Below are 26,112 nucleotides of genomic sequence, written 5' to 3' on the forward strand. Positions count from 1 at the left end.
AGACTGGCAGGGTGGGGAGAGAGCCTGAGTGAAGGGACAGGAGAACCCAGGAGGCTCACTGTGGGCCGGGCAACAGGGGACCCTATCCTCAGGGCCAAGACAGGATGTGGTAGACAAAGGAAGCTTGGGGATAGTAGGGGGCAGCTGTCGCCACCTTACCTGCCTCCTGGTCTGTGGGAGGAGAAAGATGGAGGAGTGACAGAGGAGAGCTCTGCCCCTAACAGGAGTCCTGCCTCAGCTCCTGTTCCCCAGGTGTTCCAGGGGAAAGGCAGGAGCTGCAGACAGGGGGGAGCACCCAGCACGGGGAGTCAGGAAGCTGGATTTCAGGCCCTGCTGTGCTGTGTGACTTGGGCCAGCTCCCGGCCTCCCTCACCTGATCTGTGAGCCCACCAGGCTGCGACTCACGCAGTTGGTGCCAGGCTTCTGAGGCACCCAGCTGGAGTGAGCTCTCTAGAGGCCAAAGATCCGTCTCTCCTGCTAGAGGTTCCCCCCTCCCACCAACAGCCCTGGCGTAGGTGCTGAGACATGCGCATAACCCAAGCAAGCCGCTGGGCAAATGGCCCGGCCTCGTGCCACAGGGGAGCACCCACTGGCCATCCCTTCTCCAGGCCCCCTGGCCTGGGACCTCCCTTCCTCAAGCCCTTCTCACAGCCACCTCCAGGGCAGGCGTGGGGCACCTGCGCTCCAAGGGTGCCGATGGGTCACCGGCCCATCTGGCTGCCCTGGCCTCTGCCCTAGTCGGAGGCCCTTTGTACTTGGGGCCCTCACAAGCAGGGGTTCGTGCATTTCCACGTCCGTGTCCAGGAAGTGTTCATGTCCTGTTTTCCCCCTCAGGCCAGGGCTGGCGGGGAAGGGGGGTAGGTGGTGAGCAGGCCTCTCTTTCCTCCACTGTCTGTCCACATTTCTGCCCAGAGACTTTAGGGGCTAGGAGGAAAGGGCACTCCTCTCTCTGCCATGAGCTGAAATAGTTGAAGAATGGAGGCAGGGGGATGAAGGAAATGAGCCCTTATCCTGCAAGCTTAGGGAGAGAGAGCTCTCCTACGTGCACAGACACCACTTCCGTTGTGGCAGGAGAATCCGCCCGTGTCACCCAGGCGAAGAGGGTCTCCTTCCCCCAACACTGGCTCGGCCCCTCCTCCTCTCCCCCACTCCCTGGGGGTGGGGGCCACCCTCCATCCTGAGCTCTCTCCATTGCTTCTCGTTATGTTTTTAATAACCTCACATCAACATTAACAAGGCAGGTGGTTGCAGCTCTTCCCAGCAGCCCCATTTAGAATCATTGAATCATCAAATCCTAGAATCCCGGATTCACAGAATGCCCGCCCATTTGGCTCCTGGAGTCTCAGCAACTTCAAGTCACAGAATGTCGGAATCACACAACCACGCTTCCACACAGCTCTGGCTGGGAGCTAAGAGTCATGGAAGGCTAGAAGCCCACAAACCGACAATGCCGGATTCTTGGAGTCACGCGTCCCTAGAGCTAGAGCTCATACACGCCTTGGAGGTGCTGACCCCCACTTCCTCCTTTTCCAGGTGAGAAAATGCAGCCCAGAAAATGGCCTGGTGCAAGATGACCAGAGAGTGCGAGCCAAGCGATGCCCACACCAAGATTGCAAGATGGGACCATAACATTCGAGTGTTCCAGAAATGGTGTCACTTTTACAGTAGGAAATAGCCCTGTTCAGGCTGGAGTGGTGCTGCTTTTTCATTTTTGCTCGCTTCCCTTCATGCCCCCGCCCCGGCCCTCCCCAGGTCTTCTTGTGCCCCCAGCACACCCCACTGGGCACTGTAGCTGACATCCCATCTCTCAGCACCCTTTCCTCCTCCAGGTCTGTACCTCGGCCCCCTCAATAAAGACAACCACAGATGGGGGATTTCTAGGGGCCAACTCCCTCAGGGTGGGGGACAGGAAAAGCAAAATGCCTGCCACCTGAAGCCACGAGCCAGAGGGCGGGCTCCCTAGAGGAGGTGCCCTGAACTCAAGACTGGAAGGTCCTGGAGCCCTCGGGGCCGGCCATACCTGAGGCAGCAGCTTCGGGGGAGTTGGATCCAGAGTGGAAGGAAGAGACTGAGGCTTACAATTGATATTAGAACCATCGAGTATGTTTAGCATTTTCATAAATTTACATTTTAACTCATTTTGGAATGTACTCATACATTTTGGATTTGAATTTTATTAAATATTACGTTTCACAGATTGTTTTAATTTTTGAATTCCGAACACTCTTTGCCCAGGGCAGTTCCCAAGTCTCCACGCTGCAGAAGAGGATGCTGGAGCCCAGGGCGGGGTCCAGGTCTCCTGGTCTCTGTTTAGCCTCAAAGCTCCTGACCCGGGAGATCTTCCTGGGACCTTCTGGACCTTCGAGGGTCTTGACGCAGGCCCAGGCATCTGCTCTCATGCCCTGTCATCCCTCGAGAGCCAACCCAGACACCCAGGGCGGCATTCCCTCTCTCTCTGTACCTCCACAGCTGAGTGGCTCCCTCCTCCACCCTCGGGAGTCTGTCTCCTCCCCTCCATCCTCTGCATCTTCCTGCCTGGGCCTCACCACCCTTCTCCGGACCAAACTGCACCAGCCTCCCACCTCACCCCTTCCGTGTGCTCTCTACCCGTGGCCCCGAGGCTTTCCTAACAAGCAGATCTGAGCAGTCCCTGCCCTTCTTTCAACTCCCATCCTAGTGCCCAGTTCCTTCTGGAAAAAGTCCAAATCTCTTTGCATCTAAGGCCTGCACAATTTGGCCCTGGCGACCTCGCCAGCCTCATCACCAGCTTCACACACACTCACACACAGACACACACACACACACACACACACACACACACACACAGAGCCCACCCTGGGACTCCGCACCCTGGTAGTCCAGGATCCAGCTCCACAGAACTATAGAACCACACTTCCCTCCCTCTGTCTGTCACCAGCAAGCCTTCACATTTGCCATTCACTCTTTCTCTCTGTCCAGAACTTTCTCCTAGCTCATCCCTTAGCTCTCAGATTAGATGTTTCCTCCTGGAAGCTGCCCAACTTGCCCTCCCTCCCACTCTGGGCTGAATCAGGGGTCACTACCCTGTCCCACCACGGCCCCTCAGTCTCTCCAGCATTGCCCTCCCCAAACTGCCCACCAGCATCGGTCTTCGTCTGTGCCCCCGCCTCTACCCCATCACCTGCCCAGCATCAGCCCTGGTACCTAGGCCAAGGTCCGCCTCGCTGCCATGGGGCGGATGCCTTGTGGCTCCAACGTGGGCCAGTGTGTGGCAGAGTTTGAAAGCCCACACTGTGCTCATCTCTACCTCCCGCCTCTGTTGGGCACATAGTAGGTATGTCCACCTTTGAAGGCCTGGCAGTACACAGTGTGTGGCCTGGACAGGCAGGCTGGGATGCTCGGAGTAAGTGCGAGTCCCCAGGTTGGGCTGGGGACTTCCTGGAGGAGGCATCTGGGAGGATCCTCCAAGTGTCAGTCTTAAGACAGCAATTGAGGACAAGCCACAGGAAGCGCCCAGCCTAGACGAAGGGCTAGCAGGGTGGGAGCCAAGTCTGCAGGAGGGAGAGTCGGTGGTCAGGGCCCAGGAGGGCCGCTGGAGGGCCTAGCTGTGCATTCAGAAAAGACCTCCAAGAGAAGGGCTCCTTCTGGCTGGTCTGGGGCGGGGAAGAAGGTGGAGATGAATCAAATTGGAGAAAGTGCTAAGACAGAGATGTGGGACAGAAAGCTCTGTCTCTTCTTGTCCGTGAACCCAGAGAGGAAAATGCTGCGGGGCGGCTGGGCAGGAGGAGCGGGGAAGGCTGAGGCGGCACAGATACCACGCGTGCTGACCCCAGGGCCAGGCTGGGTGTGGAGGGCTGAGGCTGGCCAGGAGCGTGTCCCCAGCTGTGGCTGGGAAACGTTTCCTGTCTCCTGGCCAGGGGGGTCATTAATAATCGTTTACACACCACAGGCAGCCCAGAGGCCAGCCAGGAAGCAGCATGGTGCTGGGGCTGGAGCCCAGCCTAGTGACCAGTAGAGCTGTTTTCTGGGAATTACAGAATTGCTGTGTCCTGCCACCTTACTGTGAAACCTGGCCACGTCACCTGACCTCTTGGGTCTCTGGTAACCCTGGTAAAAGGAGGGTCTAAAGGGGAGGCTGCCCAAAGTCCCCTCCCTGCTCTGGGCCTCGGTTTCTCTAGATGGCAGATGGGCTGCCACCCCTACAGGGGGTGATGGACGTCTGATGACTGATGTGGCCATCTGGACTCTGCCGAGCGCAGCTCAGGACACACGGGATGGGCAGACCCGGCCCTGCCTCTGAAGAGCTTGCCTTCCGATTGGGAGCTGGAGCCTAACACCATGGGGTGCCCACCTGGAGCCTCACAGAACCAAGGGCACATCAGGCTGGGGAAACAGACGGGAGGGCTGACAGTGTGGCTGGGCTAGCTAGATGGGGTTTCTCTGACACAGGAGCTGGGAGCCCCAGGAAGCCTATTTGAGCACCACTGTGTCCAACTGGGCCCGCCTGGTGCATAGCAGGTGCACGATAAATGTTATAGACGAGAAGACGAGTTGATCTGTTAAATGAGACCCCTGTGAAAGGAGGCTGGGATCTGGAAAGAGCTGCCTAAAAGATGATGATGACAATGACAGTCATTCTGGCCGAAGACAAGGGGGTGGGAAGAGGGGATGTGAAAGCCTGAGAAGGCTGGAGTCCCAGGGATGGCCATGCAAAGCCAGACAGTATTGCTTGGGAAGGATCAACTGCCGCCAAGACCCTTTCTTCGAGTTGAGCTAGAATCTTCCTCAGGCCCAGGCCACATTTCCCTGCCTACTCAACACCCCCTTCCAGGCCCAGCTTCAGCCCACGCACAGCAGAGAACCTTTTGGAAGGTGATACTGAGGCGCTGCCCCCAGCCCCCTCCCCTGATGACTCTGCTCGTCTGTGCCTTCCATCCGTCAGGAGTCCTGGCCGTTCTTCCTCCCGAATACCTGTCAGCAGGCCGCCCGCTAAGGCTCCCCCATCGCTTTCTCTGGAGGGTTTGACCTGGGTCTTCCTACTGACTGGCATCTCCCCTATCAGACTAGAGGGTCCCCGAAGTGTGACCAGGCTTCCTTTTTTTTCAGATAAGGGTCTCTGTGAGGACAGGGACTCTCCCTCCTGTCAGATGTGAGGTCAACAAGAGGAGATAGATTAAGGCCTTCCTGGTTGACTCCCAGCCCAGGGACACTCCCTGAGGGCCACACAGGGAAGGGAAGAGGACAGGTTGGTATGCAGAGGGCGGCTCCTGGCTGCCCAGCACCCCACAGATGATGTGAGCCAGAGAGGGTACTGGGCCAGCCATGGGACGAAGACCTCACAGTTGGCAAAGTCACCCAGTGCCATGCCCGGCCCAAGCCGCTCTTGCCCCAAGGAGACACCACCGGGGATACCAGCCAGGCCCCACGGCCTGTGCCTGAACCCCTCCCCGCCGTGGAGCATTGTGAGGTGGTAGTAAACACAGTAAGCCTACAACACGTGCATCCTCTCCCCGCCCTCCTCCAAAGCCCAGCCCCAAACACGACACAGACCAAAAGGAAAAGAACAAAGGTTCCCAGAGCACGACATCACCAGCCGCCTGCCTGTCCAATGCCTGCTCAGCCGGAAACCCAAGACAAAGGCCTCGGTCAAAGTGAGGAGGATGAAGGGCAAAGGGTAGAGGCAGCTTAGCTTGGGGTGGGCCATGACAGAACGTCACTGGGCATCTCTGGGGACCTAAGTGGGAGGGAAGCAAGGGCAGGATGGCAGCCAAGTCCTCCCTGCACACACACCTCATTCCACAAGCATTTATGGGACACCTGCTGTAGTCCACGCACCTCAAACATTATTACCGTCATTCCTCACCCCACACACCTTGTGCACACATTGCCTTGGCCCCAGCAGCATATCCCACAGCCCCCAACACTGCCTGCCCCCCCACACCGCTAACTCACTGACGCCCTTCACACACCCCTCACCACACACACACATCAACAGCTCACAGGGAGGAAAGATCACATAAGCCACACGTCACACTGAAAAGTCACACAGCTCACACACCCACACTTCACACCACACTCACACTCAACCTCCCACCACACACCTCACACACCCCACGCTCACCTCCCCAACCACAGATACACACACAGCCAATTAAATTCAACACACACACCATCTAGACAGAGACACACCCTGCACAGATAACGTGCACACCTCATGTCACATGTTCGTGGACACACACAGACCCGTGGCACAGACGATCCCGCCGGCACGTTGCCGCCTCCCGCCCATGTGCACGTGGGCGCACACACACACACACTTAGTCAACCAGCCCCTTGCCTTGGACCCCTCGGCCCAGGCTGCTGCACCCTTCCCTATGCGGAGTGGCACCCACGGCCATCACACAGACACATGACACTCCAACACCAACACCCAGGTCCTAAAACATTTCCCAAGCAAGCCCAGGATGCGCCACCGAGACTCTAAGCCACCTAGGCTGCAAACACACTCGGGCCCACACACAGCTCCCCCACCCCCACACCCCTCCACCAAGATGTCCAACGCAGCCCTTCATCAGGCCCCCACAGTGGCTCTTCCTGGCTACACGCAACAGCTGAGAACATGCGCAACCACACACAAACCCCCCCGTGCAGGCTGGCCCTACAACTCCACCCCATGGAGACAGACACAGCACATACACTCATGTTCCCCGTCCACACAACACTCATACATACAGCTTCCACTCCGCACTCACAACGCAGCCTTCCTAGCTGCACATGACATGCCACCCCATGCACGCAATCTTCACCCTCGCCCTAAGCCCCATGCATCCCCCCAAATCACGCGCTGGTGATGCCACACACAATATACTACATGGCACATCACAGATCATCACACGCAAGGCACACCCGACACACGCAGTGTGGCCCATCCCACACACACACACCCCGGACTCACCCAGCCCCGGAGAGCTCCCACCGCAGGTCACGGGCACCAGATTGCAGTCTACTGCCCCATTCCCCCATCCCAAGCCCCCAGCTGCCCCCAGTCAAGACCAGCACAGTGCGGATGGGGGGTTTATAAGTTATGAACCCCAGTGCTCCACGGCACAACCCCCACCCACCTTAGATCCCTGGGCACCGCCCAAGGGCTGTGCCCTCCATGGTTAGTCCCTTCCACCAGCGCCCACCCCGTGCCATGCCTGACGACATACGGCAGGCAGAGGTCCTGGGTACGCTGGCCCCACACCCTGAGCCTACCGCTTCCTCACCCCAAAGCAGAAGCAGATAATAAGGGGAAGGGATGATCACAGGGTGAGACCCTAGAACAAAGATAGAGACCTAGAGAAACGGGGGTGGGGAGGGGTGATGGACAGACTGAGAGAGATGTACACGGGCAAAAGGGACCAAAAGAGAGAAACGGAGGGGCAGAGAGAGAGGATGCCCAGAAAGATTCAGAAAAGGCAGAGGAGAAACCAGAGAATAAAGTGGGACCAACACACTACAGAGAAATAAGAGGAGAGGGTGAGACCCCTAAAAGACTAGAGGACTGCCTACACGAGAGGGTAGGAAAGCAGGAACCAGGTGGGAAGGGGTCCTGCAGAGAAAAACACAAGCTGTGATAGAGGCATTTGGACCCTGGGGTACAGTCCCAGGTGAGGACCGAAGACCAGATGTTTGAGTGGGAATCTGGGTGGGGGCACAGATGAGGCTGTGGAGTAGAGGCTCAGGGGCTTGGGGTGAGGCTCCAGCTGTGACACGGGGTCCTGGCTGAGAGCTGGGGGTTCAGGTGTTCTGGGTGTACCTGGAGTCCGATATATATATATAGTCGGTGTTCAGGGGTTTGGGCAGGGGTCATCCACTCATCTGGGAAGCAAGGGGTTCCAGGTTTGAACAGAGCTCTTCGTGGGGACTGGGGTCCTACTGTGGATTGGGAGTTCAGAGCTTGGAGTGGAGTCCCAGATCCGAAAAGGGTTCAGAGTCTGGGGTGAGGTTTGGACTGCGAGCTGGGGATTCAAGGGCTCCGGGTATGGGCTGCAGTCCCAGCACAGGAGTGGAATTCCGAGCTAGGGGAGGGGGCCCCACCTTGAGGAGGGTTCAGGGGCAGAGTGAACCACGGAGCCGTGCCCTCACGCTCCTTGGAAGACCCGGCCGGGCGCTCGCCCGACACCCGGTCCTCCTCGTGCCCAGCGCTGGGGGCCCCCCTACCTGCAGGCTGTCGGCGCATGGCTGCGGCGGCGGCGGCGGCGGCTCGTCCGGCTTGAGGAAGACCTGCTGGCCCCGCCTGAGGAATTGAACAACAGCGATGAGGATGTGGTGCAGCACCAGGACCATGCTCACAGCCGCCCGCCCGCCCGCCGGCCCGGCCGCTGCGCTCGGTCAGCGCGTCCGCGACAGCTCCGCCGGGTCCGCGCGAGGGTCCGCCCCGGCCCCGCCCCGGCCCGCCCACTCCCCGCCCCCCGACCGCGCGGCCCCGCCTACCCTCCCGCCACCGCGAGCTGCACCTCTCCGCTTGTCCGACCTGCGGACCCCCCAGGGTCGCCTCGCCTGGCTCTCACCTCCCTTCTCTCTCCGCTCGCCAGACTCTCGCAGCTTGTCCGCTATTGGGATCCCCCACCAGGTAGCCAGCTCTCAGCTTCCGCTCGCTCCTCTGGCCCCTCGCCCCTCCTGTCGCTACCTCGCCTCTCGGAGTCCCTCTCTTGTCTGATCGCGTCCTCTCCCCCCACTTAGAAAGTCCTGGGGCCCCGGCCAGAACCCCAAGCCAGAGACCAGCGCAGTGACGGGAGTGGGGGTGGGGGAGGAGGCGGAGGATAAGCGGCGGGGAAAGGGGCCGCCGACCCGATGCAAGGAGCCCCGGGCGCTCCTCCTCAGGAGAAACGGGGAAGTCGGGGAGAATTTTAGAGGTCGCCCAGCGACGGACAGGCCTGGGGCAGTAGCCAGTCTGTGAGGGGGCACGTGCACACAGACACACGAGCACACACACGGACAGGGGCACCACTCCTGAGTGAGGGGTAGGGGCCCCGGACCCCCAGCACTGGGCAGGCAGGTCTGCGTTGGCGTCCCCGGAAGCCGGAGAGGGTGCAGGCCCCAGGGCCACACAGTCCACAGTTCGCCGGTGGGACCCGCGCGTCCGGAGCGCAGTTCTCCGCAGAGCGGCCTCTGTGCTCTGGCGCCTGCGACAGCCGTGACGCTTCTGCGCCCCCTGCTGTCCTCTCGCGGCAGCACAGCCCGGCCCTATTTGCCGTCTGCCTGGCAAGGAAAGTGGGGGGCAGGCGGAGGGAGGAGGGGTCACCGGGGCCAGCTCCCTGCCTGGACCCACCCAGTTCCTAGCCTCCACTTGCCGTGAGATCTGCTGGGGTGGTAGGACGTGTTTGGACCGGAGGGTGCGCTTTGGATCACACCTGGCCTTTGCCTGCGACTTGCTGCATGACCTTGGTCAGATTCCCTCCTGTTTCTGGGCCTCAGTTTTCCCATCTCTTTCACAAGACTGCCAGGATAATCAACCTCGATAAAGGTGGGAAGGCAGCCAGAGTCCTCTGACAGCCCTCGCTGTGGTCTGACCTGAATCCTTCCCACTGCACTGCGAGCCCCTCTCTCTGCAACACCCCCCTTCCCCACTTGCAGGGTGACTTAGTGAGCCCCCTGCCTCCCCACCTCATGGGGCGGATTCATCTGGGTCCTTTTTCCCTGGGGAGTGATTTCCTCCACGTTGAGTCACTGAGCCCAGGCCTGGACACAGTCCAGGCCCCTGAAACACAGGCTGGGCCAAGCCCTTTCTGTGCCATCGGCTCAGGGGGAGACCCTCCAAGCTAGGATTTCTCCCACCTCTGTTTCTGAGGCCCAGCTCTGAACATGCTTCTTCCTCTGCTTAGACACCTTTAAAGACTCCCTACCACAAACACAAGAAAGCCCAAATCCTCAGTCTGACATGGCAGGCCCTCTGTAATTTAGCCCTGACTTATCTTCCTAGCTTTGAACCTCTTGACACCATTCCTTAAATTTATACTTCCTCCTTTACTCAGCTGGGTGACTGACTCATCCTCCCCTCTAGACCCTTACCCATGCCACACTATCCCTGATGCCCTCCAGATCCTGTCAGCCTGCTTATCATTCAGGGGCCAGAGGCCCACCTCCTCCAGGAGGCCTTCCCTTGATGCTCCCTTAGTCCTCTGGGTCCCCCTTCTTGTGTCTTTCCTGGGAGTCATGTCTGGGAACATGGGGAGGAGTGAGATCTAAGTGATCCCGGCCAAGTCAATGTATTTTAGTTTATCTTCAAATTGGGGGAATGTGGCCTACTTTTTAATACCCTAGAAATCTACATGGGCTAAGATGGTGTAAAGGTTCTGGCCCAAAAAGGGGCCTCCCTTCCTTTTTTGGCCTCAGTTTCCTGCTCTGTAAAAGGGGTGACCAATGTAAAGGCTATATGAAAGGACTGAGTCTGAGCCCAGTGCACAAATCACTTGGCAAATCCTGAGCACCTGTCAGTCCTGGGCTTTTATAGTGTGGCTGGGACACAGACCCCCAGGAGGTATCTGTTACAGCTGCTGGCCAGAGCTGTTCTTCAGGGGAAGCCATGTCAGCCCCTGCAATCAAGAGCCGACCCTGGCCTGGCACAGCCACCATCACTTGGGCTCTCAGCTCTAGGCAGAACCTCCACAGCACTCACCTCGTGAGAAGTGATTTCTTAAATCTTCCTTGGTCATCTTATACTGCAGCTCAGTGGCTGGAGCCCCAGGTACATGCTCTCTGTGTCCTTCAACTCATATTCATTCTGCATCAGTCCTTCAGATTCAAGCATTCCTCTGAGGCTTGGAGTCCTAACTCTGTCATAGACTTGCTGTGTGATTCTGAGCAGGCCACTGAACCTCTCTGGGCCTGATTTTCCCCACCCGTGAAATGTTAATACACTAGAGTCAAGAAACAAGCTTCTTTCTTTTGATGCTTGCCAGGATACAGAGGCTTTTTCAAAAACATCCCCCCATGTAATCCTTGAAATTCGAGGCTCCTCGAGGTTCCTCGAGATGGCAAAGTGACAGACCATGCCCAAGCCCTCATTGCCAGGAAGTGACTCTTCCTCCAAGCCTAGGACTCCTCCATCCGCCCCCCCCCGTCCCCCCGCCCCCCCCCTCCCCGCCAGATCCCTGTCTGCCAACTCTTCATTCTGTGATTCTGTGTTGGGTTCTCACCCTGCCTCATGCCTGGGACTCCCCCATCCCAGGTATTTTTAAATGTTTCCAGGTGATTCTAATTTGCTGCCAGGTTTGAGAACCCTGGATGAGCTGCATCTTGTTCCCGGCTGACCTCAGTCCCATGGAATCGAGGGACAGGGCTGGCCCCTACGGCCTGAGTGTGTACATCTGGAGCTGGCGGCCTCTGTGTCTGAGGGGCCCTAACATTTATTCAACACTTACTATGTGCCTCCCATTTCAGCTTCTCAACAATGCCATAAGGTCAGATCTGTTATTAGCCACATTTTACAGATAAGGAACTCTGAGGCACAGAGAGACCAAGTAACTTGTCCACAGTCACACAGTTAGTAATGGAGCCAAAATTCAAACCCGGGCCATCTGGCTCCAATATGTGCCCTAAATTCATGCTCCACATCTTAAAGAAAGGCATGTGAGAAAAACAGATTTTCCCACCTCTCCTTTTGTCCCCAACAATGTAGTGACTGAGGGTTCTATGCTCCCAGTCCCTGAACCCTCTGCCCATCTCTGCCACAAGGAAGCCTAGCCCCAGGAATGCCTGGCCCAGCCCCTCTACACACTTCTTTTCATTGCCCCACCTTACGGGCCACTCTAACTGCCCAGTGGCCCAGCTACTGAGTATTTTTAGGAAAAAGTGACTCAGCCAACAGCCTGTCAACCTGGGTACCAGGCCCCCCAGATCCCTGTGGGTCACTGTGCCCACAAAGCACTTTATCATCTGGGCCAGGAGAGCAGACTTTCCTGCCCGCCATCCCTCCGGCTGACCCCCGTAGACCCCCAGTCTGCTCTCATTCCGCATGCCCACATGGCCTGCTTCCATAAGCCTGTCTGGTGCCTGACATGCATCCGTCCTGTGGCTGCTAACTGTGGTCACACTCCTGGAAGCCTAGCTTCAAATCTGAATGACGTCTGCCCTGACATACTGGGGGTGAGCTCAGGCAACGTTCTGGCTGTCTGGCCTCAGACTTCTCAGCAACTGTAAAAGTTGGCCTGGTTCTCGTTGAGGGCTCAGGCAGCTCAGGTGGAGGGAGGCAGCATCCAGCAGGCCTAGCTGGGCACAAAGCAGCTTTCTTGGGCAGGCAGGCCTGCCTGCGCATGCCGGACCCAAGGACTGTGAACAAGGACCAGATCCCAATATGGGAGGCTCCTCAGGAGAGAGTGTGCATGACTCAGTCTTTCCATGACTTGGGGTGTGGAGCCCAGGGACTCCACCATCCTAGGGGCCCCGCAAAGGGACGATCCAAGAAGCGCCTGGAGGAAGCTGACATCTCTGCAAGTTCCGTGCCCATCCACAGCCTGTCCTCCCCGCTTCGGTCCTGGAGAGAGCATGGGCATAAGCCACCCTTAGGTAGCTGTGAGTGTGTGCAGGTGTGTAAGGCCTTACACCCAGGCCATTGACATGGTGAGGGTGAAGGCGGGACAGGGTGTGACTACAGGTTTGTAACTTTATTTCTTGGTGGGGATGCGTGATACTTCCATGCTATAGCTGAATTTGTGCGGGTGTGTACCTACGGGATGTGCGTAGATGTGTGTGCGCGCACGCGGGTCTGTGTGTGCAGGTGTGTGTAGGCACACACGCAGGCGTGTGAACAGTTGTGGGTGTGCATTCACATGTGACTGTGTGTGCAAATGTGTGAGTATGTGTGTACTCAAATGCACACCTACCAGAGGTGCCGCCGTGGCCACCAGCCCGGGTCAGCTCTGGGCGTCCCTTGCCCCAGATGTGGGGTAGCCCTCACAGAGAGAGGATCTGGCCACAGGCAGGTGCTGGGAAAATATGGATTTGGGCTGTGGGTGAACAGGGCCTGCTCACAGAGCCCCAGCACCAGCTGAGTGGAGAAGAGCACAGGCTGAGCGAACTCAAGCCCAGGGCATATGGGGATGGGGGTGGGTCAGCCACAGATCTCATCCATTTCCATGTTATTTGTATACACATTTGTCTGCAGCAGATGGCCAGGTCCATGACCCTAGAGGGGTACGGGAACCCATAGGATTCTGGCCCAGACCCGTCTAGGACCTGCAGGCTCACATCTGGGCTGAGGTCCACGGGACTCGGCCTTGGCCCATGTTAGGCCTTGGTGTCTGCTCCTTATCTTCTACAAAGCCCAAGATCCTTCCACCACCACACAAGGCCTCCCCAGGACACCATAATCACACACACACTCACCATCTTCCCACAGATACACATACACACTCCTACACACACACACACACACACACACTCCTATACCTATAAATACGCTCACATGACTCCTACACACAGAGGCACAGGGGGCATGTCTGCCTGCCCCGGGGCTTCCTTCAGGGACCACTGTGCCTCCCTCCTGAGGCCCATACCTGCTGGAGTAATCTTTTCTGCAGCCTCACCCACACTCAATGGCTCCCAGTTGCCTGCAGGACAAAGCTGGAGCCCTTCAAGGCCCTTAACCCCCACCATCGAACAAACTTCCTTGCAGGCCACACCTACACTGCCTTCTGGCCACACTCCTCATGGGTTCCAGATCCACCAACCAGCACTTGCCATCATTCTGCGCTTCACCAGGTGCTCGTCCTTCCCACTGTGCTGTCCACTCCAGCGAACAGGACTCTCTGTTTTGTTCATTGCTGTGACCCAGAACCTAGAACAAGGCTCAACCCAAAGGAATTGCTCAAAAAGACATCTTTTGACTACATCAGTGGTAGAATCTTCCTTCCCGCCTGGTCTGCTCCCTTATGTAGGATTTGCCCGACTGTATCTGTTTCCCTGTGTGCCTCCCCAGTCAGACCTGTCGCCCCTCCGGGAAGAGATGGGTCTGACTCAGCTCCATGTGTGCATGTCCAGCTCAGGGCCAGGCACAGAGAGTAGGAATGGGGGAATGGATGTGGGGGCAGAGCCCAAGGCATCGTGACCCCCTCAGTAGGCATAGGGATGTCTGGAAGATTGGGCCATCTGGGCCAATCACACAAAGCCTACATGTCCCAGGGAAGAGGCCTCCCAACTGCCTTCCTTCATCTGAGCCCCTTTCTAAAGTCACTCTGGCTGGTGACCTAGCCTCTGCTTGCACACTTCCAGGGACAGGGAGCTCACTTTCTTAGCAGCCAACCCCTTCCTATGTGGGATGGCTCTGCCTGATGCTGACTCCTCCCACAGCACCATCCTGTTAAACCCTGATCATCCTGAGCCACGATTCCCATGGAAACCAGGAAGGAAGATGAGCAAAAAGAGAGGCAGATCCCAGCTTTCTCAGCAGCTCTACCAATCTTTCCAGCTTTGGGAAGAAGTGGGAAAAGGAGCTCTTGGCTCCTAGCCTACCCCAGAGAAAGGCAAATGGGTTTAAGGTGCTCAGGCCCCCCTAACCCCAACCACCATCCTCAGGAGCCTCGGGTGGTGCAGAGACAGTGCAGTGCTAAGAAATTCTTCAGCAACCTCCACTGAGCCCCAGCCCCCTCACTGAGCCCCACCCCCTCACTGAACCCCATCCCCTTCACTGAACCCCACCCCCCTTAGTGAACTCCCATCCTCTTCACTGAACCCACACCCCTTCATTAAGCCCCACCCCCTTCCTGAGGCCCATCCCCCTTCTGAGCCCCATCCCCCTTCCTGAGCCCCCTCTTTTCATCCCCCACACCCCTACCCACACCCCATCTCCTCCCCTCACTGGAGCCTCCTGCCCTCCAGTCTGCAGGACCATGAGGAGTACTCTGACTCCAGCCCTAGGAGTGCCACGTGGAGATGCTTCCTCCTGAGCCCTGACTCACAGGCCGGGTGGATAGAGGATGGCAGGCTGGTCCTCGGCCAAGGGTGGCTGCCCAGACTCCCACCCAGCCCCGCCTGGACAGCTGCAGCCCACAAGCCGCCCCGCTTTCCTCCGCCAGCTATTCCTGGGCTGGCCCTACTCCAGAGGGGCCTCAGGCTGCAGTCCGTCACTGACCCCAGCAACCCCCCCCCCCACACACACCAGGGTTGCTCAGAGCTGAGCCCATGAGAGACACCGAGGCACAAGAAAGTCTAAGCAACAGGAACTAAAGGCCCCGTGCTCTGAAAATTCCCTGCCAACGCAGAGACCATCATAAAGGGAGGCCCCTGTCTCTGGCTTTGAGGTTCCAAGAACTCCCAGAGCTTTGTGTTCTAAGAAAATCAAGCCTCTATTATAATGTCCCTTTATTTCAAGAATTTGTGCTTCTTATATTCTATGCATGCAAGAGCATGGAGTCCTGAGAATGTAGGTGTCCAGGATTCCATGATCCTAACTGCCTGACAAGCCAGATCTCCATTAGTGTCTCCATGCCCCTCAGAGCCTGCCAGTCTGGGGCTTGAGTCTCTGCGAGTACCAGGTAAGAGAGAGGGCCCCAGCGAACCCCTGCACATGCCAGGTGAGGTACGTTCCACCTCCGTCCTCTTGCTAACACCGCCGTCTATCGCCCTCCTCTCTGCTAATTAAATCTCAGGCAACTTTAAAGGGGGAAGGGAGGGACTGCCATCAGGGACTACCCTCTAAGTGCCAGGCCCACCTGGCTGATTCTCTCATTTAATCCTTATGATATTATTAGCCTGACTTTACAGTCGGTAAAACTGAGGTCCTGGGGCATGAAGTCATTTGTGTAAAGTCACATAGCTAGAAATAGTAGAACAGTAATCCAAACTGGGCCCCATGGCAGACCCATGCCTCTCGGTAGCAGGCTGACTCCTGAGAAGAGCCCAGGGGGCCTCCTTCCTCGCTCCTTCCTTGGCCCAGGGCCCCGCTGGGGCAGCTTCTCCTGCCCCAGCCGCCCCAAGCTCCAGAAGCCAGAGACTGGGGCTCCCTCTTCTCTCGCCTCCCCGAGCCTAGAGCCGGCCACATTTTCTGTCCTGATTGATCGAAAGGCGCTCGATCCCGCAAAGACTCGCAAAGACTCCGTGGTGGGACCGGGAGATGTGGCGTTTCGTTTCTAAGCAGCCGTCGCTATGGAAGCCAGGTGCTGCCTGCCGGAGGCCTAGCAACGAGGCCGCGGCGCGGGGCGGGGCGGGGCGGGGGGCGTTGACAGGGGCTTCCAAGGCAGCCCGCGAGAGAGGGGCGTGGGCTACTCCAGCCTGGAGGGCTCCAGCCTGGAGGGCTGGACCTGCTGCCCTCGCTGGGCACGCGAGGGGAGGAGGGAGGCAACGGGGCAGGACCAGGCAGGCTCTTAAAGGACAGAAACCCAGAGATCAGGGCAGAGAGAGACTTGCGGAGACAGACAAAGGGAGTCCAGAGACAGTGAAAGGCAGAGACACTGTCAGAGAGAGGAAGATGCAGGAAGGTGGGAGAAGACAAGAGCTGGTCAGAATCACGGAGACCACTTACTTAGACGGTTGGCAGGGAAGGACTGACTCCCAGACAGGCCTGACTCCCGGGGAAGGGAGAGGGTGTGCCAGAGAGCCTGAGGAAGCCGCAGGGGATGACAGAGATGGATGGACGTGTGACAGGAGGAGATAAGCCTGGGGCGGGAGGCAATAGTGTCAGATAATAAAGGAAAAAAGGACTAGGAATGGAGGGGCAGGCGGGGCAGCAGAGACTTGGAGGCAGGGCTGATGGCAGCAGGGGCAGGACTGTGTATGAGGACAAGGGCACCAAAGTCACAGGAGGCCTGAGCTGGCCCCTCCTCCTGGGTCTGCCCATCAGTGGCTTGGGTGTCACCAGCCTTGTACCACACCCTCTCCCCCACCCAGCCTTTCCCCCAGAACACAGAAGCATCTAGGCCCTCAAAAAAGAGGCTGGTCAGAGGTCCCATGTCTCTCTAACCTCCCAGGGACAGGTCTTGCCCAAGATCAGACAGTGAGGTACTGTCTGAAATGGGAGGAGGCAGGCATTGGGAATCCCAGTCCAGAGCTCTTCCCCTCCCTCACCGGAGTCAGACCACTCCTTGGTTTCCCATGAATGTGGTCGGCAGGCACACGTGTCCCCCTACCAGAGTGAAGAAGATGACAGAAACTAACATGGGACCCTCTTTATTTCCTTCTTCCTCAACAACCCTGTGTCGGGACACCGGGCACCCAAGGATGGAGCAGACAGCATCTGGTGGAGAGATGGCCCACACCTGTCCCTCTCAGGGGTGTGACTAGGAAAGGCAGACTCTGGGGAACCCCAGGTGGCCTGGCTGCCTGGGGACAGGGAAGTGGCAGGCACTTAACAGGCAACATATGACAATCTCATTTGATCTTCACCGTAACTTGTTATAGATGAGAAGACCAAGGCCCCCAAAAGGAGAGTGACTCATCTTAACTAACCACCACCAGCCAGCAGGTGCCTGAATCCGGACCTGAACCCAGGTCTCCGGGGGCCAGTGCCAGTTGGAGAGCCTGGGGGAAAAGCCTCTCTGCGAGGGTGGCAGCAGCCCCTCCAGGAGGGGGCCTGCCCAGGGGCCCTTCCCAGAGGGGGGGTGGGTGCGGTCTCCAGCCCTGCTGGGGCCACCACTCCTCCCAGCACCGGCTGTCCTCCCCCGACGTCAGACTGGGTAACAGCGCCAGGCTAGCCTCAGTCGGGTGTCAGGTACGAATCTCTCTCTCCCCCCCTCACTGCTAATTGTTCCGGGGGTTGTTAACACTGTCAGCTGCCCCTGACAGCTGCTCTGGGCGCTCATGTGCCTCCAGAGGCGCCCCATCCGCCCCCATCAGCACCAGCCTTGCTCTCCCCACACTCCGGAGGCAGGAACATAGCGCAGCCCAATTAAGCACCTACTATGTGCCCCTGGTGGTGTGAAGCACTTTCCATTCATTATCTCATTAAATCAGCTCCTAGGGCTCTGAGGGCTTGCCCCACCGCCCGCAGCTCGTGGCCCCTGGCCTTTCCACTCGCCCTCCCCACACCTCGCCGCAGCTTCTGGGGCAGTGCTCCATAGGCGTGCGTGCACACGGGTGCCTGGGAACGGGCAGTTTGATTCTCCGCTGCAGGGCCGGTTATGAGGGGCAGAAGGGGGAGGAACGGGCCGGTATAGGGACAACAGCAGGAAGGGGAGAGAGAGGGAGGAGGGAGAGCACACGGAACTGGGGGCACGGGGGCAGCAGGCCGCCCGCTCACCAGCCACACTCCGCACAAACATGCATGTCTGCCGGGCCTGGGCTGCAGCCAGATGATCGACCCACGGCGCCGTACTCCCCGGAGCCCCAGTTCCTGGAAGGCAGCGCTGCAGGCATTATCGACCGAAGGCCTCCCAGCCTCCTCTTCCTGATGCCTGGAGGCTGCCTCCTCCATGCAGCCCTCCAGCTGATCAGTGTCCCTGCCAGGGTGATTCTGGGGGCAGCCTGGGGACAATGAGCAGGGACTCCTCATCTGTCTCTCAGCCCAGCACTCTTCCTACTCCTCAGGACCCTGGTCCAGGTAGATGGGTGGTGCAAGGGCCAGCACACATGTGTGCACGTGTACACGTGTTTGTGGGCGCACATGTACACACCAAGTAAGTCAGTATGGCAAAGGAGCCGCGAATAAGATGTAAGCCATACGACTTGGGTTGAAATCCCAGCTCCTCCAGTTCCTGGATATGTGTACCTGTGAAAGTCACTTAATCTCTCTGAGCTCCAGTTTCCTTACCTCTTTCCTTTCCTTACCTCTGTAGTGAAGTTACCATTAGTACCTAGCCAGAGAGTGTACATGCAGAACTCTGGTGCAGTGCTTGGCATACAGTATTTTTTGATACATGAATGTTTTTATTTTATTACTGTCACTGTGAGCATGTGTGCGTGTATGCATTCGTAGGCAGCCTTGGGAGGAGGGATTTCTGGTACTCCAGCAAGGGGGTGCAGGCTGCTCCCTAACCCTTGACTCCCCTAGAGTAGGGCTGCAACCACACTCTCAGCCCAACCTCAGAGAAGGGGGAATTGCTGCACTGATCCTCTTCCCCGCCAAAAAAACCCCACCTGTGCTGGATGAAGCTGGGGGGGGGTGGGGGGAGATGGATGGTTTGATGGCCACTAGGCAAAACTGGTGATGAGAAGGCTAAAAGCCCAGCATCCAGAAAGGAATGGGAAGGAGGCTGAGCTGTGGGGCCATCCATCAAAGCTGGCAGGGCCAGCAATGCTGCAGAGCGGGGTGGAAGAGAGGCAAGGGACAGCTGCGAGGTGGGGGGAGTGTAGCCAGGCTAAGCGCCAGGCAGCCAGGCCCAGCCCCGCACTGACCTGTTCAATAACCCCGAGTGAGTCACTGCTGCCCTGAGACCTCAGTTTCTTCATCAGGACAACGGGGCTAAATGTCTCTCTCTGCCCTGAGAAGTTCCAGCCACAGCAGACCCCATATCAGGCCCAAGGGCCAGGAAGAACCTGGGGAGGCTCAGAGATGCCCTTACCTCCTAGGGGTGCCCGATTCAGACAAAGATCCCTGAGGGTGCAGAGTAAGGGATGTGGCACAGTGCCTGGGCTGGGAACTTGACAGCCCAATTTCTGACCCTAATCAATTTCTGACCGTAATATCTTGCTGACCTCAGCCAAGCCCCTGGCTTCCCAGGTCCTTCCTTGGATGCCCTCCCCAACTACCACCAACACGCAAGAGGCAGGGAGGGCCAGAGCACAGCCATTGCCTATGCAAATTTCATTCAAACTAAGGACAAAGTCACCCATGGGCCCTCCTCACCTTTTGGAGATAGTGGTTACCTGGAAAAGTCCTGGCCAGCAAGTCTGAGACAAGAGGTCCTAGCTGGGGTCTAGTGGGATCCTGGCAGAGCCCATAGCCTTGGTCTGTCTTTAGTGACCTCAGTAAGCTTGAGCAAGTCACTTTCTCTGTGCCTCAGTTTTCCCATCCCTAAAATCAAACACTCAACAACAACAATTCCTCAAGAGCACCTCCTTCCCTATGAGACACACTGCAAACTCCTCATTGCAACCACTGCCTCCCAGTCCTTCCCCAGGCTCCAGTCCTCCTCTGCTCCCTGCTACCAGTAGGCTGCTCTGGATTTCTGGCAACCCCCTATCCCTCTTTATGTTTCACCTCGGGACTCATGGTTCACCTATTCACCTCCGATCCTCTGCCTCTCCACAGGAAAATCTCCTCACTCAACAGGACCAGAAGTATCACTCCTTCTGCAAAGCTGTTTGCACAGCCTCCGGCAGAGCTAAGCCAGCCCCCCTTGCAGAGCCACCAGTGGCTCCCACACACCTTCTCTGAAGCCCAGACCAGGATGTGTCTGTGTCCCCATCTCACTCTGGGCTCTTAAGGGTGAGGGCTGGGCTGGGCCTGATTCCCAGAATAGGGGGAAGAGGTGGGCAGCTCAGGGCCTTGCACAGGGATGAGGCTTAGAGAAAATGGAAGGAAAGAAAGGAGGAGGAAGGGAGGGAGGAATGAAAAGAAAAAGAAAGCGGGGAGGAAGAGAAATAACTATCCTCCAGTTTCCTTTGGATCTAGCAATCTGAAGGAATGCTAGGCTACTCCAGATGGAGCTCCCATGCCCTGGTCCCTGCTCCATCCCCAGCTCCCTCCCTCCTGCTTCCCCCTTTGGGCCCCAATCCCCCTCAAACACACCAGTACAAAGGCCCAGAGCCAAAGGGTCTCTGGCCTCTGCCGCTGCACCCTGACTGGAAGCTAAGAACATGCCTGGTCGTCATAGTGATGGTGCAAAGCTGTCATCACTAATTCATCGCTGGAGCCCTGGGAGGCCCGAGAGGTGTGAAGAGAGCTAGTCAGAACTGATCAGAGCCACCACTAGGGGCAGGAGTCTTGGGGCTGTGGGCCTGGGGGAGGACCAGAGGTTAAACTCCATCACCCCAATCCTGCTGTGTCCTTCCCTCAGCCTCCCAAAGCCCTGATAGGAAGGAGGAGCACAGACCTTCCCTCAGTCTGTCTTGTGCACCTACTGTGCGTCTAGCTCAGTCCAATCTCAGAGCTGGGGGTCAGTGAAGGCCGGAATAGGAAACCCTGTACCCCAGCGTCTCTGAGCAGTTATCCAGGTCCTGCTGTCTCCAATAGGGCAGGGGGATGTCCTTCCTCAAGTCACAGGGGCTGAGAAGAGGTGGAGGGAAGCCGGAAGAAATGAGCCCATATGTTGTGAGCCCATATGTTGTGCCCTTTCCAAGCAGGCAAATATGCTAGGCATTCCTAAAAAGTAACTCATTTAATCCACCTAGAAAACCTATAGGGTCAAAATTATTACTTCGTTTTACAGATGCCTGGATATTCTCTCTGCCTAAATCTTCCCCGCCAATCCCATTCCTCTCTTCCGTGAAGCTTTTCAGGATGCCCCATCCTGAGGATACACTCATCCTCCCTCCCTTGAACTCCCAATGATGGTGAGGGTCCTGATCTTTCCAGTCTGAGTGGACTGCGGGCTCCTCTCACCTGGAGCTGTGGCGTCGACTGGGCGGGCCCTCCCATCCCAGCTGCGCGGCCGGCGACCAGAAGACCACGCCCAGCGACCAGAAGACCACGCCCATTATCGCTGGCTGGAGCTGTCCGTGGTTCTTAACTCTCCCAGGCCTGTCTCTGGAAGTTGCCTTTTTTCTGTCCTACGTCCTCTCTTCCTCAGCCTGGGGGAGAAAAGCCAGTCTCCACCTGCGAGGCAACCCTGACCTCCTCTCACATAGGTCCATCATCCACAAACCTTGAAACAAGGAACCCATTTGGAGTAGGAGAAAAGGGAAATACGCATTCACTCAACAAGCATTTATTGAACACCTACTACGTGTGGCCCTGTGAATAGAGCTTGGGATAAAATATTGAACAAAACAGACTTACTTCCTGCTTTTTTGGAAATTTTTGTCCTGTTAAGTCAGCACTGGAGTTTTCTTTATGCACATTAACCCACTTGATCCTTACTATGTGTGTGAAGGTGGATATTATTATGCCCATTTGACAGTGAAGGAAACTGAAGCTTGGGGTGACAAAGGAACCCACCCAAGGCCACGCAGCTAGTAACCAGTAAAGGTAGGCAGGTGGGTCACAGACCTAGTCCCTGCCCTCAAAGAGTTCATAATCTAGTTTACCTGTCCCAGTTCTCCAACAAGCATCTCTGGAAAGTGTTCCTTGAGTCTGATCTGAATTCCTCCTGCCACAGCTCTGACTTGGCTTCTCTTTGTTGAGACCTCAGTGGGGTGGAGGATCAGCTTTCATCTCCTTGCAGACACCTGGGGTGCTTCCATGAGCTCCCAGCCCTTTCTCCACCCCCACCTTGCACAGAGGCCTCTCCTTCCCCCCAGGAGGGAGTGAGGTGTGTGCTCTAAAAATACCTTAATCCCTCCCTGCTCTCGCTCTAATTAAGCTGAGTGAGTCACTACTTTAAGTAATTTATTGCTAGTTACATAATTGCTTTAATATTTGGTTCCAGAACTGGGGAACAAAAGTGCCCCCTTCTTTTCAGGGAATTGCTAATCCACAGAGGGGTTTATGGCCCCTGGAAGGGGGAGATAGATAGGGAGAGATGTGGAGTCATCTTGGGCAGGCCCCTGCCATTCCCATCAGGGCCACAGGGCTCACCTGATCCAAGGAGGGGCAGGTTTGTGAGAACACCAACTCTCTACTCTCTGTCACCCACTCTGTGGATTTCCGAGGCCACCACTTCCATCTGACCCAGCCCTCAGACCCAGAGTGTACCCTCAGGAAATTGTGGCCTGAGCATCCCTTCCCCTCCCTGGCCTCATTACCTCTGCCAGGAGGTATAAAGGCCACAGGAATAAAGGCCCAGAAAGGGTGAGCATTTCCTTGGCATCTCCCAACATGTTAGAAGCAGCTCCAGTCTATGCGCCTAGGTTTTCAGCTCAAGGAAAACCCAACACCTCTCACAGCCCTGTAAAAAGTCACCCCCCAAAGGGGATTGACTGCAAAGGGCACAGGGAAGTTTGAGGGAGTAATACTCTCTTCTTGATTGAAATGGCAGTTATATGACTGTATACGTTTACTAAAACTCATTGAATCATACACTTTAAATTGGTGATTTTATTGTATATAAATTATACTTCAATAAAATGGATGTAAAAAAATTAAATAAAAAAAAGAAGTTATACCCTCACCTTCTGAGCCCCCCATAGGGTAACAGCTGTGCAGAATCAGCAGGCATGCAGAAAATGAGGAGGGGAGGTGCAAAGACCCAGCCATGGAGGACACATAGTAGGTACTCACACACATGTTTGTTTCACTCAGTTCCAATTAGCAAGGACTCACTAGGCACCTCCTGGGTGCACTTGCACATCCTTGATCTCATTAGCTCTCCCTCAGCTCTCACACAGCCCGGAGTGGGAGCCGAACTGCATGCCAAGTACATCACACACTTGTCTCATTTAATCCTTGCAGCAGCCCTAATGAGGTGGGCTCTATTAGCATCCCCCTTTCACAGATGAGGGAACAAAGGTGGCAGAACTCACACATGTCCTGCTGCCAAGAAGTGGAAGGGCTGAGATTTGAACCAGGAGACAGTCTCCAAGACTTATGCTCATAAGCATCCCTTTACCAAACTAAATGGCCTGGGTTAGGAGACCATGTATGGAGGATTTGCCTCTGACCCTAGGCGTTGAATCATGAGGTTTTCCCTAGGCTTAGAAGTAGAGGCAGGGTACACCCAAGCGAAGAGAGCAAGTGAACATGTGTGAGCTCAGAGTGGTGGCAAGAGGCAGGACTGGCTTTGGGAAGGAGGGAACTAGGTTGGGCAGCAAGCCTAGAAGAAACACAAAAGAAATCAGGCAGAGTCCGAAAAAAAAATGAGGCAAAGGACATCTGGCTATGCTAGCCTGTGAGTTAAATGCCTGCTCAGACCCTGAGCAGTCAGGGCTCCTCACTGTTATTCCTGACTCTGTCCCCCTCAAAATTTGTCTCTCCTCGGTTTCTCAGCCCTAATGGCCCACTCACAACCACAGCCACCACCTCACCAGGCACGGGCAAAAGTTTCATCCCAAAACTTGTCAAAGACCGGTTGGAAAATAGTCAGTGATGCCATGTAGCAGGGGAGAGCTTCAAGGTTGGGGAGTATGGAAGGGATACCACGACCTAAAGAAAGATAGGAATTAACGCTGCGAAGTGAGGGGGCATCCAGGAAGCATGTTCCAGGCAAAAGGAACAGCATATGCACTAGCCCAGGGGCGAGAAGGCTGCTCAGGTGGGGAACCAAAGGTAGCTTGGTCTGGCTACCTGACGGGCAGCCCGTATTTATGCCAAGTGTGAGTGTTTCTGTGTGCTGAGCGCGTGTCTGTGCGGCACGTGTGTGTACCTGGGTGATGTGCACAGGTGTTGCAGTTCATTCCATTACTAGGTCAGTTTTTTAGATTTACTCTCTCTCTGCTTTTCAGTGTATACTAATGTCTGTGTTATGTGCGTGTTCGTTGTAGGTCTCTCCGTGTCTTTGCACTATGGTCTGCTTCTCTGTGAATGGGCTTCTGCGGCTGCTGAGCTTTTCTCTTGTTTATTTCTGTTTGTCTCTCCATGCCTGGAGATGGATGTTTGTGGCCGGGACACTTGGTCCCTTAGCTCAGGCAGCTAGACCAGGAGAAGCCTGAGGTAGGAGGTGCTAGAGTTGGAATCCAGTTGCGCACGATAGCACCTAATGATTGTCAAGCACTTAGTGGGGTGGAAGGCTGCACCAGAGATGCCAATTACCACTGATAATGAGCCAGTGACCTGAGGCCCAGCAGAGGCTGAGAGTGGGTCCCCACTGGCACACAGGCACATGGCTGAGCTGGCTGGGCCAAAGCCCGTAACTGCCCCCAAGCACCAGGAGGGAGCCATCTCACTGACTCATCTCCCAGGAAGGCCAAGGCCCAGGCTCTGGAAAGCAAGAAGGATTGAGATCAAACTCCAGGATGAAGGTCTTAAAAGGGAGGACTTTTATTAGACTTGGCAGTGGACAAGTCATAATTCTCATTAAGAGATGAGGCAGCAGTGACAGAGCTTTGCTCTTGGGGGCTACGGTGTGAGGGCGTGGCTTATGGTGCCAGGATGGAGTGTGGAAGCCACAGGCAGGATCAGGCAGGGAGGGGTGCTCCTGGAGGAGAGTCTAGAGTTGCCACCCATCCCTGCACTGGTGGGTGGACCCTGAAGAACTAGGGCCATAGCTCAGATGGGTGGCTGGGGGTTGGGGATTGCCACTCCTCCTCTGACCCGTCTACACAGCGCACTTGTCCCCAGCCATCTCCAACGCAGCCGCCTTGCCTCTTACCTGGGTCTCCACCCCAGCCTCCTCTCTGGCCCCTCTAATTTACCCCTCACTTGGGGCTTTCAAAACTCAAAGCTAACCATGACCCTGCTTCCGCCCTCCCTGGCTTCCCTGGGTGAACTGGGCTTCCACGACTGGCCCTTCCCGCAGCCCAGCAGCCCTGGCCCTGCCACCATGACTTCCTGCTGTTCTTCACACTTCTGCTTGTGCTGGCTTTTTGCCTAGAATCACCTTCCTCTCCTCCCTCACCCGGAAAACTCCCATTCATTTTTCAGGGCTAAGACCCAGCATCACCTCCTCAGGGAAGTCTCCTGATCAGCGGTCCTAGCATGGGCTTTCCTCCTTCCCTGCACTCACCCCATAAGGCTCACTGCCTTCCTCTAACACAGGGGAGGACAAGGGCTGTGCAGCCCATCTCCATGGCCAGGGTGACAAGCACAGGGCAAGGGATATGACGGCATCACTGAGGAGGGGTGGGATCCATGAGCAGATGGCTCAGTGGGGGCCCAGGGCACACCAAATCCTGAGAATGACATTCTTCAGCAGCCCCAGTGCTACTCAGGTAGGGAGCAGGGCAGTCTTGGCAGAAGTAGCTCCAGCTGAAGAGCAGACCACGAGGTGCCTGGGGGTGCATGCAGAAAGCACTGGTGGTACCTAGATCCCACCAAGCATCGGAGAACATGACAAAATGCATGTGCAGAAGCAGGGCCTGGCTTCTGGCTCCAGCTCTGAGACCAACCAGCTGTGTGACCTTGGGCAAGTTGGCATTCTCTCTGGGCTTCGGTTCCCATCATCTGTTTGTCCCTCCAGACCTCCATTCTTTGTCTCCTTTGACAGCCTCTGTGGGGCAGCCCTTTATTCGTGCTCTGGCTCT

The 26,112-nt window shown here is 56.6% G+C and overlaps 1 protein-coding gene across 2 annotated transcripts in view; it reads right to left on the reverse strand.

The window, feature by feature from the left end:
• The window catches only part of PDE2A (phosphodiesterase 2A), a 91,101-nt gene that overhangs the window by 55,794 nt on the left and 9,195 nt on the right, over positions 1-26,112 (reverse strand). For both annotated transcript variants that reach the window (XM_036119459.2, XM_036119460.2), the window contains exon 2: positions 8,185-8,260. In XM_036119459.2, coding sequence (XP_035975352.1) covers positions 8,185-8,260 — 76 coding nt within the window. The remainder of the gene's footprint in view (positions 1-8,184; positions 8,261-26,112) is intronic.

The sequence above is a fragment of the Halichoerus grypus genome, chromosome 11 (genome assembly GCF_964656455.1).
Source record: "Halichoerus grypus chromosome 11, mHalGry1.hap1.1, whole genome shotgun sequence".
NCBI classification, from domain to species: domain Eukaryota; kingdom Metazoa; phylum Chordata; class Mammalia; order Carnivora; family Phocidae; genus Halichoerus; species Halichoerus grypus.